The sequence below is a fragment of the Coloeus monedula genome (assembly GCF_965178545.1).
Source record: "Coloeus monedula genome assembly, chromosome: 4".
In the NCBI taxonomy this organism is placed as follows: domain Eukaryota; kingdom Metazoa; phylum Chordata; class Aves; order Passeriformes; family Corvidae; genus Coloeus; species Coloeus monedula.
The window spans coordinates 16,849,005-16,871,038 of record NC_138784.1 but is presented as its reverse complement, the minus strand read 5'-3'; the positions used below and the strand labels follow the sequence as shown (position 1 = coordinate 16,871,038).

The window sequence follows — 22,034 nt, the reverse complement described above, 5'->3', positions numbered from 1 at the left end:
AGCAGCATTTCAAGGGGTGTGGCACACAGGGATGAGACGGGCCAAGGTTTTACTTTAGATAGGAACACACGGCCACTTTGGGGAAAGATGGCATTGGGAACAAGGCGGGGAGCACCTTCGGGGGACAGCAGTGGCTGCTGGTTCCAGCTCCTCCTCGCCTCCTGGCTGGAGGGAGCGGCATTTCCCAATGCACCACTTTGGTCCCTGTGTCATTCCCACCAGGGCAGTGAAGGCCACGGCGATGCTGCTGTGGGCGCCCACCTCTAATCCCTGGTCAGCCAGACGTCCTGCCATGCACACCCAGGAAAGACGAGATGGACACTCGGCAGCTAGGATCTGCTCCCAGAGCTCCCAACCCAGCCAGAGGATGGCACAGCGGTGTTCCCGAGGATTAGAAGGGGTCCCCACGTCTGCTGAGCCAGACCCGACCCTTCTCTAGCTTGGAGCACCCCGTGTAAACAGAGCACCAGCTCGGGCAGCCCAAGGCCTAAGTGCTGTCAGTGGAAAAAACACGGATGTTTCATCGATCCTAGCGATCGATTCTTTTAGTTACCACTACAGTTACAGCCAGCAGGTTAACATGGGAATTTTGGAAGCGTCTGGCGCTGCCGCACGGTTCGTGTTTGTGAGGATTCACCCCAAAGCCGCGGCGCTGCTGTTTGCTGAGGGATGCCCCGCATCCCACTCGTTTCTCGTTCGAATTCCGCCGGCACCGCGGTCCCGTGTTTACCCCGCGTTTCCCCGCTGCCGGGAAGGACCCGCAGACCCCCGGCAGTGGCGTTCCACCCCATTCCACAGCCGGGCGTGCGCGGGGCTCCTCCTGTCCCGGCGCTCGCGGTTCCCGGCTCCCGCTCCCGGGACCGCTCCGGCGGGGGCGGCGCCGCCACTGCGCTCCCGCGCCACCAGGGGGCGCTGCTGCTGCGGCGGGCGGGGCCGCGGCGGAGGGGGCGGGGCCCGAGCCCACGTCCGAGTTCCCAGGGCGACGGGGCGGTCGCGCCGTGACGTCACGGTGCTTCCCGGTGACGTCAGGCAGGCCCATTCGCCGTGGCCGCGGCAATTCTGTGTGACGTCACGGGGCCGGTCGTGACGCGCCGGCGGCGCTGGGAGCGGGCCGGGACCGCGCTCGCCGCCCGCCCCTCGCACTACGGGTCGCGGCTGGGGCCGCCCCGGCGGCGGGGACGCGGCCGCCCCCGGCCCCGCCCTCGCCCCGGCGCTCCGGCCCAAGATGGCGGCGCTGAGCAGCGGCGGCAGCGCCGAGGGGGCCTCGCTCTTCAACGGGGACATGGAGCCCGAGCCGCCCGCGCTCGGCGCCGGCTACGCGGGGGGCGGCAGCGGGGACCCGGCCATCCCGGAGGAGGTGAGGCCACGCGGCGGCCGCGGCGGCCGCCAGCCCCCGGGGCTCGGGCCCGGCCGTGCCGGGGGCGGCCCGTGCCGGCGGGGGCAGGGAGCGGGGGCCGCGGCGGGGATGGTGCGGGTCCCGGCCGGGTTCCAGAGAAGCCCGGCTCGCAGCCCCTGCGGCCGTGGCTGCCGTGCCCGGCGGAGGTTTTATGTGGGGCTTTGCCATCGTTTCGCCCGATGGTTTTGAAACACTCGAAATGCATCTCAAAACAAGGTTGGGTTCGCTTCGCTTTGTGGACGTGCCTTTTGTGGACGTTTCGGCACAAAGCGTCTTAGGAAATGTAAACGGACAGGGCACCGTGGAGGCAGTGAGGATGTCAGGCCTCTGGTTGGTGTCTTTCTTACATACTTCCTGTGTTTTTGGGGCTTATTACTTAACTTCCCAATCCCACGGGGAGCGAGCGGTACTACCTGTTTTGCTGGGGTTGAACTGTGAGTTGCGAACGCTTCTGAAATGTTTTCGGAAGGGGGAGTAAACTGTGCGGTAACAACACAAGGTGCTTCGCAGATTCAAGCACTGTAGGCATCCAAGGCAGACCAAACTGCCATATGCCATGCCTCGAGTCTGTTCTGGAGGTAAATACAGATGCCAGAAGCTCTGCTGTTTTGTTCTCAACGTTACTCGCTGGAGAGTGTTTCAGCTCAGCTTTCGCTGGTGTGTCTGTGCAGTTGGTACGCGACCTCTCATCTCTGAGCAGCCCTGTGGCCCTGTGAGGAGCCCAGCCCACCTGGTAACCTCCCCTTCTGGCTCTGGGGGAGAGCCTCCAGCAGGGAAAATGAGCTGGCTTGGATCAGCTACTCTCAGAGGGGTCCAGTTTGATTTTATTTATTAACAGTATACTGGATTATAATGGAATTTGTGAGTTGAGAAGTGCTAGAGCTCATGCTGGGTAGATGGCCAGAAAGGAGAAATAGGAAAAGAGTCCGTCCCTTTGGATGTTTGCAAGACGTGAGGTTGATTCCCTCATCTTAAGGAGTTCCTGACTTATTTGTTGAAGGCAGGCAAAACTCAGCAGTACACATCTATTTTACACCTACCCAGCATGGTGATTAAATGCCTTGAGTAATGCCAGTCCAGTCTGAACTTTCCTGAGTAAGGAGAAACTCTCAGCTGGTTGAGAAACCCAAACACCTGAAGAGTGGGGTTTAACAAACGCGCGCTTTTAGCAGCAAAGTGAGGTTAAAAAGCTTCTGAATGTCTCAGTTATTTCTGCCATTTAGAATAAAATCTATGGAATTAATCCAGTAACTGGTTTATAGTGTGGCCCTCGAAACAATAACATCAATACAGCTGAGCTGCTTAGTTAAACTGTAGTATAAGAGAGAAGAGAGGGAAAAGCAGTTGCAAGAGGCAAGAATTTTTTTAAAAATAAGTTTTCATGCTAAAGGGGGTATTTGTGACACTGCACTAAGTCACTTGAACTTCAAAAATGTTTTAGAGTACGTCAGTCATTAGATTTGATTCCAGTTGGTAAATTACATAGTGTGGCTGCTTCTGCTCTCATCCTGAATATCTCCCCTGGATGAGGCAGAGAGACAAGTGGTCCACCTGCCAAGCAGAAAGGTTGATATGTTGTCAGTATGGGTGGAAGTATTTGGGAAGTGTGTGGGGGCTAGTCTTGTATTATTTAAAAGCCAGCTTCTTATGTGTTGGAAATACTGAAGCACACAGGTCTCAAGGCAGAGCTGGTTGTAGAGTTTTTGTTTTCTGATGTGGTTTTGTTCTATAGTTAGCTAGTTCTTCCTCAAGTTGTAGGTAATTAAGTTTTGTTTACAGTATAAGTCCACCTATTACTTCACCTAGATCTGTACCTTAATGAAGTTCAAGCTCAAAAAATTGCTGACACAGTTAAAATGGAAACCATCCTTAATACTAAAACAAGCCAACCTAAAAGTGTAATGCCAGTTCAAAGTGACATAAGTCAGAAAAATACCGAAGTGCTTGTAACTGACTCATGCTTGTAATGTAAGTACATGTTCTAGTGTTTTGTTTCATTGCTTCAAGACAAGGTAAATCTAGGCTTAAAAGTAACCTTGCTATGGAAGCCTGTCAAGGAGCATGACCTTACTTACTTAAGGTGATATCTGAAAGTGTTTCAGTTCCTATAGTCTTTAGGGAAATGCAGTCCTGATTTCCAGAAGGCAAACCTTCAGTCCTGCACTCAGTTTCTGCTTTTGAAAGGGGAGCAGACAAGAAGAATTTCTGACAGATGTTGAAGTCATCTTACACACACTTGTATATTAGAGCCCTCTGGTAGAGGCCATGTTCTGTACTGAGATTTTAATCAAGTGCTCTCTGTTGGTTACAGCTACATCACTGGCCCTTATGAATTCTTAAGGGTTGGAAAAAGAAGTTAAATCGATGTTGTTCAGCTCATGACCAGTTCTTAATCAAATAGTGCAATTACGTCTTTAAAAGTTGCTTTGGTAGCCTAAGTACCATTACTAAAAATCTTCTAATAGTGAGTATTATAACTCTTCTAATAAATAGTATAATAATTGCTAAACCTTTTTTTTCCCTATATAAAATTCAAAGTTGGTAAGGGTAGTTGCCCATGCAGTCATAGAGAACATGTAGGAACTGGGTACTTATTGGAGACAGAAGGATTTGGAAAGGGTAGGGGCAAGTGCATTTAGCAGGAATTTTTTCCTCTCCCACTCACGGTTTGGTTGCTGGTCCTGGGAGGCCTTGGATGCGAGCTGGCGTCTGCAGGCACAGAGGTTGGCTTCTTCCCCAGCATGAATTCTCGGGACAAGAGATTGTTTGGATGGAAGGTTTTCAGAGCATTACAGGGTTGTTGATAATAGTAAGGAGTGTGTGACAGCTGGGAGGAAGGGTTCTGCTCTTGTTGCCAGAGATTATTTACACTAATATTAAATAATTCAAATGGGATTTTCTGTACTCGGAGCTTTGTGCCCTAAATTGCTCTTTGTAAGACAAAAATTACTTTGAAGGCTGTGAAGTGAGGGCCTGAGCTGCTGGATGGTCATTTTCTAGGCAGCAGTGCTGGAATTTATCCTGCATGAATATTAGTTATAAATTTAGAAACCTTAACCCTATGGAACAGATTTAAGAGTAAAATGGAGAATGGATGAAAAGATATATAACATGAAGAAAGAATGAAAAGGCACCTCTAACCTTACAATATGAAGTAAGTGGTGGGTTCTCATAAGGCAATGTAGGTACATGAAGAAAAAGTGGGGTTGATTTTGTTGCGGTAACATTTAGGGAACCTCTGTTCCTGGGTATTAGAACAACTTTTCTTTAGAGTATCTATTTCTCTAAAGAGTTTACAATTAAACATGCTATTTATTTGGAAACTTGAAACCATATGAGTGGTTTTTTACTTCACTGCTTTTACAGTTTTGGGAATACATTTTATGTTCAATCTCAATTGTTTCCTTGCATTTGTATTTAGTTGTTGGACTAGCTTCATACTCTGTGAACTGCATCCTATTTAATTGTGAGGACAAGTTAAAGTGGAGCTGCATGTGAAGCATCTTGTAGGTAATATTCTGCAGCAATATATCTGAAAAGATAAGTGAAATAATTGTTTCTTTTACATAGCATGGGAAAGGCCGTAGCTGAATACTATGTCTGACTTTGGGTCACAGCTTCAAGAAATGCGTGGTGTAGCTGAGGGGAGTCTAGAGCAGAATACTAGCAGTGATGTAAAGTCTGGAAGGTCAAAGCTTTGAAGACTCAATAAAATCTGAAGTTGTTTTAAAAAGAAATGGAAATTGTCAAGTCTGATGCAAAGAAGAATGCAAATAACCTGTTTGCCAGGCTTGTAGTGATTACTGCCAGAAGTAGTGAGTTTAAGTGGTGGCAAAGGAGATGGTTCCGTGTTACTATGAGATGTTTTTCTTTATGGCTAGGAATAGTGAAACATGAAAATAGACCTTCCAAACTTATCTATAAGCTGTTCATTAGTAGACTGTCACCTTAACAGGCAAATATATGTCAGGAGTGATGGGGGAAGGTTGATCCAGGTGTGAAAAAAGACAAAGACTTTGGTAACCTCTCATCTTCTTTTCCATAGGTTTTTTATGATTTATTTCTGGCAAGGTAGATTGAACATTAGAACACAACCTTGAAATACTTAGGTTTAGTGGGGGTAGTAGAAATTTCTGCTTATGATGCTTTTCCCAAAAGGGAATAGGATTAACATCTCTGTCCTGTGGTGGCTTGTTTGATTACACGAAACTTGCTTAATAGAGTGGTGGCTCCTTCTGGAAAGTTGTGATGTCTTGGGAGGCTTGTTTCTTATCTGTGTGAATATCTACAAACTGGTTGGGAACAAAATGTTTACTACTGATTTTTTTTTTCTGATTTATGGTCTTGCTTCTTCATTCCCATTTGTATTTTGTTGTAGTTTTTAAACTCAAAGATCTTTTATTTTTAAAGCTGTTCTAATAATACCTTTCTTGACACTTGCTTAGCCAGGAACGGCAACTCTTGTTGTATGAAGTTAAAAGTACTGTAGACCAAATGAGATTTGGTTTGTGGTTGGTTGTTTTGTGTTTGGTTGGGGTTTTTTTAATGCAGCTGTCTTTTAACACAGACTGATAACCCCCAAAATTTCCTTAAGGCTGCAATATTCCACTAACAAATCTCTAGTTCAGTTTAATTGTTATATCTCTAGAAAAATTTGACTGCATGAAATCTTTTGGAGGGAAATTTATTTAGAAAGAAATCTAATTTTATTTTTACTTACAAGGGAAAAAAAAAAAGGTTTTGATTGACCATTAAATTACTAATTCTCTTCCAGTCCAGCCTTCCAAGGAAGCTGTTTCAGGTTTAATGGAGGGGATTTTTTTGAAACAGTTTTGGCCAAGTGCAAGTTTTATTTTCAGTTTGAACCACTCACTTCTGAAGGGTGGTGAAATGTACAGTGTATCAGAAATGCGCTGTCATAATTGTAGTCCCTATGGTTGCTGCTGCTCCCTGTCACTGCAGTTAGATCCAAGTCAATCAAATGGTTCTGTGACACACAGAGCTGGAGGTTTTGCCCTTCCTGTGCCCACGTTACACCTCTCAGCCAGATCTACTCCCTTGTGCCCACGTGGTACCAGTAGGTCCTGTCCTGAATTGACTGCACTTACTAGTACTGAAGAAAATCAGCATTGCTTTTGCTGGATTCATTTGCTGCAAACTCAGTGAATGGAATCTCCTCTACATGAGGTGCACCCAGTGAGTTCCAAAATGCTTGTGGCATCTGAAACTAAAGGAACGTGGTTAGGGGGAATAGTGTGTGTCCCCCCTTTTCTCTTTGGTTTTTGTAAATCATTTGCCCCTTAAAGCTGCATTGGGGCCTTAATTTTTTTTATATTTGAATGAGAAGTTTTGCTCAGATGAAACTTCCTTGGCTGGACTTGGCCAGGTTTAGGTCCTGACACCTTAGACTTTATGGTCTTGAGCTTCTCCTGCCAGATTGTAACAATCTTCTTTGGTCTCTCTGGAGTCTTTCTGAGCATGCCTTTTACAGAAAAAGGATTGCATGCCATAGCTTTGCCAGTGTGCCAGGGATGTGAAGGTGTCTGTGAGCTTCTTGTGTAGCAAGTGTTCATTTCCAACAGCCTTGACCACGTGAGAGTTCTGGGTACAGTATTTCGTTTTGTGAGGTGTGAGATGCTTTTCATCATTTTCAACTGTTCACACATCTGCGTGTGAACACAGCTACTTTCTCATAGCTAGTGCAGGGTAAAGTCAGCCTGCAATATACATTTTCCTTTGCTTCAGCTTTTTTATTCCAGTTGCTCTTGAGCTTTTTGGGCATACAATGGAATCCTCCTAATCCTCCCTCCTGTGCACAGCTTCTTTCCAAAACGATGAAACACATATTCATTCAACTGATTCTCTCTTCTGTGGCCAGTGCTAACGAAGGCTGGTTGATGCAGAATTGCATGCCTTTTCTTTTTTTTTTCTCCTGCTTAAGCCCCCCCCTTGCTGCAAGGGTTTGGCTTGTTACTCCACCTTTTTAGCATTTGTGAGTTTTGGAGGAGTGGCAGCAGTGCCTTTCTTTATTCTGTTTCTGATGATGTTTTATGAACGTGGACCCTAGCAAGAAAGAGTAAAACAGGCAAAAGTCTAATTTGTAACCTTTCTCTTTGACTAGGTGCTGTCAGTTCAGGCAGGAGTTTTGAGGGAGCAATGCCGCCAGTTGTCCCACCATGACACTCCCCAACCAACATGAGCATTTAAGATCAGAAAACAGAAACTCCCTTCAAAATGGAGTTTGTTGTGCAGTGCCAGATACAGTGCTCAGTATCAAATGAATTTTCCGTACTATCTGTATGAAATTCAGGAGATCATGTGAGTGTGTTTGAGCACTGAAAGGCACTTTTGTTTTTCTAAGGTTCTGATTGAGTTAAATATTTTCATGGGTTCTCCCAGTATACCTGCACAAAGCTTAGCATGAAGGGGCAATTCAACTTCTACATGAAACATATCAACTTTGTTTAAAATCTTTCTTCTGGGAGACAAGCAAAAAAGGCTGGTAATGAACGACTGAACTTAGTTTTCAAAATGTATTGCATAACTAAGTGGCTAGGAAATTTTTTTTTGACCCTAGAAAGGGGGATACCAGCTCTAATATCTTGATCTGTTACATAGTGAGGCCTCTTGAACAGTATAGTTATTAGTAAAGCTGTTGTTAGATGCATCCTTAAGTAATAAAGTAAGTAGTAAATACCTTCCAAATGCAGTTACATTGTGTTCAGGTAACATTTTCTGACACTTGGAGCACAGACCCGGTAATTTTTTTCTCCCCTTTAGCTCAGATAAAGGGTTTGTTTTGAAGGCAGGCATTTCTGGAGGCTGAATAGTGTGTCTAGGTTTTTTTCCTCTCTTTAGTACAAGTTATTCATTAATGGTGTTCGAAAAGCGCTATAAAATCAACCTGAAATAAAATACATCATTATGACTAGGAATTTGGTAGTATCTATATGTTTGGAACTGGATGGTTGTATATTGGTACCTCAAGCTTTGATCTGGTTTTGAAAATTTATTCATTAAACTTAATAGGTCAAATATTCTCTATGATAGGTTTAAGTAATGTAGATTTAAATATGAGTCTTTAGTATCATCTGAGGTAGCTTTCAGAAAAGATTTCTTTAAGCGTTCTGTGATTCTGCTAGAATAGTTTGTACTGTCTCTTGTGACATTTTTAAGCCTATGTAAATCATTGAAAATTGATGTAACTTTTTCTAGATTCTAGGTTAAGTAGTTAGTGTAATTTTTTTTAACTCTCCTAATTCTACAATGGGTGGCAAGGAGCCAATTCTGCCCTTTAATTTATTTCATTTTCCAAGGTGGTACTGGAGTTGCTAAGGCAGGGTGGTCTGCTGAGTAGAACATGGAGTGCCATTTAGGAGAATGTGGTTTCTGTGGCAGTTCCTGTTTGACTGTTTCCTTTGACTAGGAGCATATTACTTGTGTTTTAAAAATAAAAAAAATAGAACAAGTACGTTTGCTCTATTTCAGCGTGGAGATCTGTTTGTGATAAAAATAGGATACCTTAATTTCTTTCTTGGATCAGAGATATTTCTAAACAAGCAGAATATATTTGTACTCGACCAACAATTCCAGCTGTCTTACATTTTCTAATCAGTTGGTAGGAAACTATGCACAGTAGTTACTATGCAGTAACAGTTTAGTGGTGGAATATTGCAAAGTGTATAACAAATTATTTTATGGATTGCTAATGTGAACTTTTAAATAGGTGCTGATTATCTTTTCTGGATAGCCTAATTAATTGTGTATTCTAGCAAGGAGAGAGAAGAATTAAATTCTGTAGTTCAGCTGAAACTGAGTTTATTTGTTTTGTCATTTTAATGAATGTGACCCAAGCTGTGTAAGAGCTCTGCTGGACGAGCATTTACTTCTCATAGGCAATTATTGTAATTAGCTGTCTGGCTGCTTGCTTTCCATCACAAATGTGACTTGTGTTCAGCTTAAGGTGTTCAGAGAAATAGTCGGGTGTATTCATGATAATCTTTTTTAAATGTCATGGATGCATGGATTTAATGTTATTGAGATTCTGTGGTAGTTACCTGGCTAAAGCAAAATTGCCTTCTTAAATGGGTTAGAAGATCTGGATAGTTTATTTCCTCTTTTATTTTTTTTTTAAGCCTATTACTGTCTCGGGAGAAGGTGTTGAATTCATGCATGTAAATACAGTGAATTGTTCCCGAACTCGGTCTGTGCGTGATCCTCGTGACTACTGAATTAGTATCAAAGTGAATAAGAGGGACTAGTAGTACTGCAGCACAAAAGCCATGAGAAATATGGAATTAAAGATTTAGTTGTGCAACTGGTGGTTAATGATTTAAATGAAGGGTAGAGGCAGCTCTTATTTTTCCACACACTGCTGTTCTACTGTGGTACAGAACATTTGTTAACTTTCCTTTTTATAGTGCTTGGAGGCAAATTCTACTTAGTGGCAAGCAGCAAAGATGGCAGGTGGTGGAAAAAGTAGGAGAATGAAAGAGAATTGAAACCTAAACAGGAAGGCTGCTGCTTCATGGTAGCCTGAATCCATCTAACTGTGAGCTATAGAGAGGAAGGGTGACTTTTTTCACCAGCTGAGGTGATCACTGGGTCCTTTGCCAAGCTGTTTTAACACAGGAGACTGGCAGAAAGCTTACCTTGACAAAGAGAACAATTTTTTACTTGTTTAACATACTGAAATGGTTCAGCCAAAGGTTTGTGTTACGGAGAAGGAGTAAGGAAGAGAGCAGGGGTAAATAGCCAAGGACAATATGATAATTGCATCCGCCATCTCAGCTGGTGTGAGCTGCAAAGCAGTCAGTGCCTAAGGCTCTGGGTGGCTTCGTTCTTACAGAGAAACTGCTTGGTTATTGTTGCTAGCAACAGGTTATGTTACAAGGACAGACTTCACTGAGCTTTATGCTTTGTAATTTTTGAATTTATTTAAAATATGTTTTTAAACACTTGTAAGGAGCATTTGAAGTCTGAATTCCTTTGTTAAATAGGAGGCAACTTAAGGGGCAAAGGCCTGACGGACTGAAAGGCTGTTTATTCTGCCTTAAGAGTAAAGCTGAATGATGAGCAACTGAGTTTGTGTTTAGAATTAATGAAAGCAGAAGACATAGATTACTCTCAGTTGCAACTGATGGTTTGCAAAGAAATGAGTTTCTGCTGTGAAGTCTTCGAAGATGGTACTTTGATACTTGAGTGTTAACTTAGTCAGATGCTTCCTAGTTTTTTGGAGAAGGGTGGAAGTTTTTGGGTGTTTGGTTTTGGTGGGATGGTTTTGTTCGACAGGAGCAGTGTCAGATGCAGCTGGAACCTGCACTGCTAGTTACAGGTTAGTCTTTCCTTCCTAAAAATTGTTACCTGTTAAATGGAAAGTAGATTCTCATCTTGAGACCTTTTTAATATTTCATTAACTGCTGTGCTTACAGCAGATGCTCACTGATCACATTACTGTATTAATTGACCTAGTTATGATCCTAGTTGTCAGACAGGATAGTACTGAAAATGTTGTACCTCTTCTTGAGGATTTTCCTTCCTAAACATAGTCTTGTACATCTTCCCTAAGGCCGTTCGTCGTGAGTCTAGAAAGATACCTTCATAGGCTTTTGTGGAAAAAGAGGTAACGAATCCTTTTTCTCCTGGCTACAGTTACTTCTATAGATATTGTTGTTTGTAACTTATTTACTAGTCTGTGGTTGTAAATTTTACTGACTCATTTTGAACTGCCTACATACAGACTTTGAGAGTGTTTCATTGTTGGCTATCTCAGACATTGTTAAGGACCTATAAATAAAAAGGATAAAAATGATTCACTGAGATTAATAAAAAGTTGCAAACTATGAACTAGGAAAGGCAAGCTTGATGTTGACCTTCATGTCACATGTGTAAACTCTCATGTGAAAGCCATTGCAAGCTGGTTTTCAATTCAGTGAAGTTTTTCAGCTGTTGTTTTCAAGTGTTGTCACACTTGTTTTATAGAAGCTTTAACTGCACTGTTGAAAATGTGGTAAGCATGAAGAGCCAGGAGAGTAGGAAAAGTGGAGAAATTAACACAGTGGATGTGCAACTTGCAAGAAGCTTCCACAGAGGGATGGAGAGGAGCTATAGCCTGGAATATTGGCAGAAGGAAAGGACTCTCCATCCCACTGGCTGTGCTTGTTGCAGCACATGCCTGCAGAAAATGAGAAGCAAGCTTAGTAAGAGTTAAGAAGAGGATTGAGACCAAGACAAGTGAGGGGGGAAAGTACCTGAAGGAGGTACCAAAGTGTGAGAGAGGGGCAACAGTGATTGTCAGCATAGAAACTCAAACCCACATATTCTGTGTCTTGCCATGCAAATGGTTTGGTGGAGCACTCTGTTATTAACCCCATCCCTATGTCCTTTTGCCTATCTTTCACCCAAGCATCTCACTTTCAAGTCAGTTAATATGTTAGTCCAGCTAAGGACAATCTCATACATGACAGCGTTCTTAAGTGTTTTCTGACAAAGTGGATCCTTGCTCAGTGGAGCAAACAATTGAATTGGTTGTGTAAGAAAGAAGCTTGAAAGGACTGATTGGAATAGTATTGGATAGATATTGATGATTTTGTCCTTCTTATGAAGCAGTTCCAAATGAAATGCTTAATTTTTTAATTTGTTTGTTCTTTAATTACGTTGTTAGTTCTATCAGAGTATTCTCTGTCATCACTAAGTGTGGTAATCCAAATTCAGGACATACTGTTCCTGGACAAATAAAGGCTTTTTTTTTTTTTTCTTACAGAATAGATTTGAACTTTCAGTGTCTTCTACCAAATATGAATCATACACCTTCGAGTTGGGATGTGCTGCAAGATTTGAGTAGTGATGCCAGGTGCAGAAAGTATGAAAGACAAGTTTGCTTTGTGATGTCTCAGGCGCTGCACATTTTGACAAGCAGCAAGGGATGCGAAAATAACTTTGTAACTTAACCTTGCATGTACCCGAGATTATTGTCCAAAGGCTTCTTGAGCTCTCTCAGGCTTGGTGTTGTGACCACTTCCCTGGGGGGCACTGGAACAGGCTCCTGGTGTGACTCCTGGGGATGGTCCTATGCAGGGCTGGGAGTTGGACTCCATGATCCTTGTGGGTACCTTCCAACCCAACATATTCTGTGATTTGTGCAGCCATAGTCTTCCCTGAATAGAATGGGTTTAGGCTTCTACTGTATTTGACTTGCCTCCGGCTTGAAATAGGTCATCATCTTTATTGCATTGTAGGGGAGTGCTTATTTGCAAAATTAATGCACAATTATCCACAATAGGCAGATTCAAGTTGATATATTCCAGTGTATCTGGAATATTTCCAGTTGTCTGGCTGCCTGTGTCTATGTTAGCCTGCGTCAGCTTCCTTGTGTCAGCAGCACTAAAAGGAGAATCAAATCTAATCTCTTGTGATAGAGAATAACCTTAACCTAATGCTACAAGATAGGCCAGAAACATTTATTTGATGCTTTTTTTGGAAAAATGATATGGTTATCCAAGCTGTAAAGGATTCATTACTTTTTTATAGAACTACAGTTCAGACAGTGTCTCAAATCCCCATTCCACTTCCTATGGAAAGGGACCGGACTCGCATGCGGGCAGTACTGGATGCACTGCAGGTTTACTTTAAAATTCATTAAGATTTCCAGCAACTGTCTCTGAGGCTGCCATCGATTTTTGTATTTCTGTAAGATACTTCACAGTTGTGGTTTTACAGTTTCCTACAGGTGTGGGTTTCATAAATATAGTGGAGTGCTCATAAGAATAAGAAAAAAAATAGGTCTGTTCTTTCTTAATAACTTTCAGGCAGTTTTCTTTTACTTCTCAAAAAGTGTGAATAAAGAGTGGATAAAGGGATTACTTTAATCTTTAAAAACTTGGGTTTATCTTGTGGTGTAGGAACAAGCTCTTTGGTCCGGAACTGATTGATGAAAGGATTCCATATGCCATGTTTTCGGTGTCTCTGTTGTTAGGCAGTTCTTTGCTGCTGTCCTGGAATGTATGTGCTTATGGGCAATGAGACCCTTGCTAGGCCAATTTTGCACAGTTGGATTTTATTTGGATAGTTTAAAGGAACCTGTATATCTGTGAGTGCTGCTGAACTCCAGAGGTGTAATTCTTAAGAACTTAGTGCTTCAGGGTGCTTTCCACAGGGAAGATGGGGCTCTATCTTGGCTCAAGTTCTGCAAGGCTGGGCTGTGCTTATGCCACAAACTAAGCTGAGTTGTCTGAACAAGCAAATCTGCAAGGAGGAAAGATGGGCTGAAGTTGCTGGCTCTGCTGGCTGTGAAAATGCAACAGGGATGGTGAAGTTTTCGTGAAGCAAAAGCTGTGGGTGCTGTGGTGGGCAGCAGCAGACTTTTCTGAGTCACGTGAGGTCATTTGTTCTGGGTTCCAGTTAGGAAAAGACTCGAGTTCCTTCAATTGAATTGAAGTAGCAATAGATCCTGCATAATAAGATGCAGCATACCTGCACAGGGGTTAATTCTCAAGCCAGCTACTTAAGGATTGCTCTGGACCACAAAAAAATATCTTAGAATATTCACAGATGTGGGAAGCCAGAAGGTAAATTTGCTCTAAGTAAATATAAGTTCAAGTTGCCACTTAAAAGGAAATTGAGAAGCTTGGAAATTTGTTATGGCATATGTGTTCTTGTGCTAGAATATGTGTTCTTAGGCTAGAATATGCTAGTCAATACTAGATTTGTGAAAGTTCTCATCTTGTCAGAAGACTTTTGATGAATATGGCACACAAAATAGCTTTTCCATTTCTATGAGCAACAAGTAATTATTTGTTGCTATGGCTGACTGATAAATTTCCTTCTGCCTTCAGCGTACTTTTAACTGTACGAGGAGCCTTTCTAAGATTATAGAAATCCATATTAAGTTTGACTGTAAGATTCACTTGTGAAAAGGCTCTTGGTTTACTGCAGAGATATATACTAGGTAATTCAGGGCAATGTTTTCTGTTCCTCTGAGAAATTTTGTCTTCCATTAAACTGTATTTTCAGCTTCTTCAAGTGAAGATATTTTTCCAGTGATTTTAAAATTTCGTTCATCGATCATAAGATCACAGAATGGTTTGAGTTGGAAGGGACCTTAAAGATCATCTTGCTTCAACTGCCCTGTAATGGACAAGGAACCTTCCACTAGACCAGGTTGCTCAAAGCCCTGTCCAACCTGGCCTTGAACATTGTCAGGGATGGGGCACCCACAATTTTGCTGGGCAACCTAAATTAGTCAGGTTCCACTTGTCATGATACTAACTTTGCAGGAAGATCTCTGCCCTTGTTAGAGGCTGTTTGATTCTCTTGCCAATGTTTTCAAAATAACATGCTTCCATTGTGCATATTGCTGGTGGTGTTATATTTGTTATTTGGTATTTTTACTGTAAGAGAAGAGTGAAGCAAGGTTCTGGTTATGGGCACAAAACAGAAAATAACATGAGCAGGGATCATTATCGATAATGAAAAAAGTATTTGGAAACTCATGTGGCAGGGGCTCATTCTCCTTGGCACTGCTGAGGCCTTGCCTGAAGTACTCTGTCCAGTTCAGGGCTCCCCAGTACAAGAGAAACATGGTTGTACTGGAGAGCTGTGCTGGCTGTACTATCCAGTGAAGAGCCACAGAGATGATGGGCAATGGAAAATGGAGCCAGGCTGTCTTCAGCAGTGCCCAGTGACAAGACCAGAGGCTGTGGACACAAAATGAAACACAAGGAGGTTCCTTCTGAACATCAGGAAATATTTTTACTGTGAGGGTGACTGAGCACTGGCACAGCCTCGGGGAGGTTGTGGAGTCTCTATCCTTGGAGATGTTCAAAAACCATCTGGACATGGTCCTGGGCATCCTGCTTGAGGAGGAGCATGGACCAGATGACTTCAAGAGTTCCCTTCCAACCTCAAATCCTTCTGCAATTCTGTGTTGCTTTGTCAGTGAAGAATCTTCCCTCTTCACCTTCCTCATTGCCAGGCAGTTAAACAGTAAATTGTTCATTTTGATGAGGAAAACCTATGCTGGGTAAAATTGCCAGAATAACCAAACAATAGACATTTCATTAGGTACTATTAAACCTATTCCTGAAGGTAATCCTGAGGTAATTCCTAAGATTGCCAGGAATTTTCAGTATCTGCAGCCCAGGTTAACAGCAGCATGTTACCAATTACATGGTAAGCAAACATCCTAAGCCTTATATCGAACAGGTTAATTTATTCAGTGTTGATTCATGCTTGTTCTTTTCACCAAGCATACAACTAGCCCTTGCCATCTTGGGAAAAACCAACCAAATACAGAAAACCTTCTCTTTGCTGCTGGCTGTCAGTCCTAGGTTCAGTGATAAATGACTGCAAGTTGAGAAGCAAGTTGACTCCCACCATTGCCTCAAGGGAATTTACATACAGAATACTTGAGTAGCACATTCTTTGGTATCCCCCCACTCTCACTTTTTGTAGTTTGGTTTGCTTGTTCCTGAGTGAACTATTTTTGCTCAACTGTAGCTTCTTAATGAAATCTTTGTTCTGGTACCTGTTCAAAAAATTGGGCTAGAAGTGGATCAATCATTAGTTTACTTCAGGAAATTGCTGGCAGATAACTGATACCTAGAAATAGAATGGGTAAATAAGGTGACGTGCAAAATGCAAGTTCAGTATTTTAGAATTTGTTTATTTGTGAACTTCTCAATTTACATATTAAAACCTGGTTTGGTCCATCTTGGATTGCATCCTATTAATGGTGCCTACTTTAGAATATGAAGTTACTTGCATAGGTTTTTTTGCTGAGGTAGGTTGTCGCAATTTGTACATGCAGACTTGATCTTGAGACTATGTATTATATGTTATAATCCATGAAGTAGAAAAGAGTTAAACTGGAAAAGGTAACAGGAATCTTTAAACTATCTTTGGAAGAAGCATCCTAGGGTGACCCATCCTAGCTCTAAAAACTGATTGAATAATTTTTTCTGATAAGTAGTCTGAATAACAGTATGTATGAAGGAGCAATTCTCCTCTCTTCCTTCCTCGTCCTCTGCTATAAGTTTCTCATTTTGCTTGGACTTGCTTCTTACATCAGTGTGGCATTATTGCTTTAAAGGTTCGGTCTTGTGCTTTGCTGCCTTTTTTAGGTATAAATTTGGATTCATAATACTGTTCACCTACAGTAGTGTCGAAGTCCTAAAGTGAACTCTTTCCAGTTGTGAAGAATGAGTAGCAACATGAGTGCCTTCACAGTTCAATGCTGTAGGTCATCTCTGTGCACAGGAGGTAAATGTCTTTTTCAGGTCATGTCCAAGGTCTGTAGCTCGCAGGGTAGACTGAATATGGAAGTTGAGATATAGAAGGTGCTCTTTAAAATCAAGACATTCTATTGCCATGTAAATTGAGCACTAGGTCTGGGTTTGTGAGTGTTGTTTACATACGTTGCTTAAGGTTTCATAGAAAAACTCCTTAACTAAATGTTGTAGTACTGTACAAATTGGCTTACTAAGTCTTGCAAGGAAAATACGTAATATGATTGATAAACAAGGAAAACAAGCCATTCTTAGAAGTTGTTTATTCAATAGGTCCTGAATTTTAAAACTAAATTTAGGGTTTTTTCTGTTTATTTCAGAAGCAAGCTGTTACTGAAACTGGATGGACAGGATAGCCTTTTGCACTCCTTTATGGATAATTAAAATTTTTATTATGGACTTCTCTTACTAAATATCAAGAGATTCTTGTTTTGTTCTAGGACAGATTCTGTAGGCTTCTTTTGATGATTAAATATTTTAATTTTCTGTTCTAGGTGTGGAACATCAAACAGATGATTAAATTGACACAAGAACATATAGAAGCACTGCTAGACAAATTTGGAGGAGAGCATAACCCACCATCAATATATTTAGAGGTAAGTTTACATTCAAACAAATGTGGTTAGATTAATGTTGTGTTATCTTAATCTTACAGGAAGCATCTGAGGTTAAATCTGAGAATACCTGTAGTAAAAGGGAATATTCTTCTTGTGCATTACAAACTTTACTCTTTACTAAGAGATAGAAAGGAACTGTATGGGATTCAGTAGGGGAAGATCAGTGGCATGGTGTAAAATAATGTTGGTGCAATTGAAATGTCAAGCCCCTTTGTAGGGGCCAGGGGAAAGAAGATTGTGTTTATAATGGAGAAAGTCATGCTCTGTTAAAAGCCAATATATACACATGAAAACATTTTGTAAGACTAGCTTTGCCTTTAAAGCAGCTGACTTCCCTTTTTTTCTCTTTGAAAAATGATCACGTATAATCCAAAAAATTGCATAAGAAGAAGGGGACTTCTTAAAGAAATACATAAAATTGTGGGGTGGAATAAAATTTTTAAGCCATTTTTAATTTGTAAACTAACTACAAATTCAATGTCTGTATTCTTTCATCATTCCAAATTCATAGAGTTTCATTGACATAGGACCATTAAGAGCTTAAAGAGCTGCATGCAAAAGTTACCTCTATTAGGAATTAAATGGGCATCACGTGCTTCAAACCTGCCCTTTTCATGCTTCTCTCAAGTATTGAAATAACTGGAGGTCAACCAGATTTCTTTTGTAGTCCTTTTATTTGTAATTGCTGCCTAAAGGTACTGGGTAATTAAAAATAAAGATCTCATTATTTGAGGTACTTCTAGCTTTTAGCTTAATATGTCAGAGCAGGGTGCTAGGTTGATTATACAAATGTTGACATTATGTCCTTAAGGTCAAATGAGGCCCTCAGCAGTTGCTTTACTTATTGCTAATGTGAAATGGGAGTATTGAGTCAGTGCTATCACTGTTTTATCCACTCTGCTATATTTAAGAACACCTCTGTTTTCACATGAACCGGTTCATTCCATATATCTAGAATTATTATTGCCGCATGCAGTGGGTTTCGTTAGATTGTGTATCAAACCTCAATAATAATAATGAACTTAGTCTGGATTTCAGGTAGGGAAGTTGTTAGTTCATCACAGCCATTTGTCACTTGCTTTTATTGAAACTATAACCAAGATCCATCACTGGAAGGTCTGTGTTTGTTCTGTGGATCCATGATAGGGAAAAGAGCATTTGCAGTTATAAATATGTACTGGGAAATGATTACAGCAGCATAAAGAGTAAGGCTGGAATAGTTGGTGACTATAAACCGTGAAGCTGAAAGCAGATGAGCACGTTCAGGGGATCCATGTGCCACTGAGATGAAGCTGCAGCTCTGGCTCATCAGCATGGTAGGGCAGCCCTGTGAGGCAGAGCCGGGTGTTCCTCTGCTGCAGCGAGTTCTGCTGGATCATGAGCGGGGCTTGGGCCGAGTAGTGCTGGTACTGACTAGGGAGCCACAAGCCATTGGGAGGAAGGTGAAAGGGGCTGACATTGTGCTTTTTCAGTTGAGTTATCCCATGGGACAATGAGCCCTGTGGAAAGAGCCTGCCATTGTTGAAATGCAAAGCTTGTTCTTCCCAGCTCTTTGCTATGTGGTTCTTCCACTTCCTTTGTTCATGTACTTGCAGTACTGGCAGTGACTAAGCCACTGCCAGTCACTAACCTGTAAGGAAAATATTCTGGTTTTGCTTGATTACTTTACCATCCAGGTAGTAGTTTGAACTTGATCATGATGAAGTCAGTGAGCCCCAAAGCTGGGGTTAAGATTAGGAAAGGGAAAAGAGTTTACAGCTGTGAGCCAAGAACTAGAAGATGGTGTGAGAGAGGAAAGGAACCTTTTATTTGGATGGTCACTAGCATAGATTAGATCATCCTCAGATGCATTTATCAAGGTGAACAGGATTAAATGCTGCAGACTTGTAATTTGTTTAGTGTGTAGACTTCCTGTGGTAGAACTAAAGTGTGAAAGAAAAAAAAAAGAAGAAATCTATTACTGAGTGCCAGATACAGTTAGAAGCAAGATTACTCTCTACCCTTGACTGTTCATTTCAATCCAATAGCAGTTGTCTAATGTGTCCTTTCTTCACCTTTCCCACCTTTTGGCTGCTTTTGGCTTGGTCAAGACAGGACTTGCTTTCTGTTCTCAGTATTTACTTGGCAGCAATTTATCTGAATCTAACCTGTCACTGCTAGAGCTCATGACTTTCTGTATTCCATCACTTGTCAGAGAAAGGGCCAGAAAAACTCTGGTTGCAGCATGGAAGGACAAAGCTATATGTAAAAAGTTTTGAATGTGGTGTGATAAAGTGTGAAAGAATGTGTTTGCCTCTAGGAGATGCAGAACTAAGAAAACACAGTAGTTTTGATACAAATAAAAAGATGTCTGTCTGACATGTGTTAGAAATAGCAAACTTCCCATGTACAGAGTTAGTGTGTGATAGCGAGTTTAGGGTTCAAGTTCTGTACCTGGGTGTCATCACTGGCTTCTGTGGAGGGCTCCTCTTTCCCCTTAAGCTTTTACCTCTAGTCTGTGTCTAGGTCTTGGTGCTGTGGTCTGTGTACTCTCACCAAAATGCTCAAGTGGGAAGGTAATGGAACTTAAACTCTGTCCATCATCTTCTGAGCTTTCTATTTTTATTGCTTTGCCAAAGATTCATTTCTGGCTGTAATACAGTCCTGCTTTTACACAGAATATTTATGGGTAATTTTGCTAGTGTGTGACTCGAACTGCATCATCCTTCCCTTTGTTGCCTTAGATTCATAGAATGGGTTGGGTTGGAAGGGATCTTTAAAGGTTGTCAAGTTTAACCCCCTCTGCAATAAGCAGGGGCATCTTCAACTACATCAGGTTGCTCAGAGCCCCATCCAACCTGGCCTTGAACATTTCCAGGGATGGGGCGTCTGCCACCTGTGCCAGTGTTTTACCACCCTCATCATAAAAGTTTTCTTCCTTATGTCTAGTATGGATCTAATCTCTTTTAGTTTAAAACCATCACCCCTTGTCCTGTGACAGCAGACCCTGCTAAAAAGTCTGTCCCCATCTTTCTCATAGATGACCTTAAATATCAAAGGCCCTTTAACTATTCCAGGCTGAACAACCACAGCTCTCTCAACCTGTCTTCATAGGAGAGGTGCTCCAGCCCTCTCACCATCTTTCTCACCTTCCTTTGTACCCTCTCCAACAGGTCAATGTCCTTCTTATATTGGGAGCCCAGAGCTGGATGCAGCACTCTGGTGGGGTCTGACAAGAGCCGCGCAGGGTGGCAGAATCACCTCCCTTCACCTGCTGGCCGTGCTGCTTTGGATGCAGCCCAGGATGTGGTTGGCTTTCTGGGCTGAGTCCACTTTGCCAGCTCATGTCCAACTTTCCATTCACCAGTACCTGTTTTGCAGGGTTGCTCTCAATCCCTTCATCTCTGAGCCTGTATTGATACTGATTTTAAAATCCTTCTGCTGCTCTAATCTCTTTGCATTTTCCATAAAACGTGAGCGACTCTTAAGGACTCCTGTAGATTGTGTCTCTTGATCATCTCTTGAGGTGGCTATCAGCAAGCATGTTGTCTTCTTTTAGCAGAAGTTGAAATTAGCCAGAGCTAATTGCTAGGTAAGCATCTGCAAATGAACACTTTTGCTTTCAGCTATATTGCCTTTCACTAGATGTAAACATCTAGTTTTATTGCAATGCTTTCTGCAAAAACATGGCTTTTTTTACGCTTCTGACAAGTCTGACAGCTGTCCATCCATCTTCCAGTGTGTAGATTTTCAGTACCATAGGGTTTGTTTGGTTCTTTTGTACTCCTGTCTGGCTTTATATCTGTAATTTACTACAGTTCTCACTACCAGCTCATGTTCAGAGAACTTGCAGCACCTTGTGCACTGGCTCCTGGCCTGTGTTGGAGCTGCCTCTGAAGACCTGTCAAGTGAAGTTGTGGTTGAACCTAGTGACAGCATTGCCTTCCAGTTAAAAGTGAAAGGAAGGGGTGGGGGGAGCAGAAGCTCATGAGAAAGCGGAAGAATTCAACAAGAAAATAATTCTGAACATTTAGCATTCAGAGGTTATAGTAAAATTATTTGTGCATTGAATATAAAACATACATCTCTTTTAAAAATAAAAAGGAATTTATGCCTTGGTTACAGCTGCTCAAGACTTTTTGAAGCTTTTGTTTCTATGTTCATCTGAGATTGAAGACAAAATTTTCACCCCCCTCAGATTTTTTTTTCCTCCAAATTCAGGAGAGGGTGTCAACGCATTTTACGTCAAAAGAACTTTAAAACTGACAGCTGTTGTTGGAGCCATCATTTCGGGTTTCATCAACTGACTACGAAAGAGGAATGCTTTCCTTGAAATACTGAAAGTGATTGACATGTGCTGTGTTGAGTTCAGCATATATTTAATTATTCCTGCAAGAGGGAATACTCAGATGTAGGGGTATCTCCCTGCTTTGATCCATCACTCTTCAGTGATGGTCTTATAAAAGTGAGTGTGGAGCAGGGGGAGTAGAGCAGAGCGTGCAAGCCTGGGTGGAAAATGTAGTGTGAAGCTGGAGGGCAGCAAGTTGCTTGCCTTGGTCCTCCCTGGGCAGGAAAATTAGGGCTCAGGAGGGAGACCAGAGCTGCAGAGAGACTTCTGAGTGTTTGTCTAAGGTACAGAGGCAGGAAACAAAATGTACAGAAAAACGAAAAGAACATTTGTCATTAACGACACAATTTTCTTCTAATCATTATAATTAGTAATAGCTTTGGGAATCTTGTCAATGTTCTCTAATATGA

General features: G+C 42.0%; 1 protein-coding gene across 1 annotated transcript in view; it reads left to right on the top strand.

The window, feature by feature from the left end:
• Positions 1–1,225: 1,225 nt before the first annotated feature.
• BRAF (B-Raf proto-oncogene, serine/threonine kinase) overlaps positions 1,226–22,034 on the top strand; it is a gene marked incomplete at its 5' end in the record, with an annotated part of 79,927 nt that continues 59,118 nt past the window's right edge. The window contains 2 exons of the mRNA XM_082280663.1: positions 1,226–1,357; positions 17,175–17,276. Coding sequence (XP_082136789.1) covers positions 1,226–1,357; positions 17,175–17,276 — 234 coding nt within the window. The remainder of the gene's footprint in view (positions 1,358–17,174; positions 17,277–22,034) is intronic.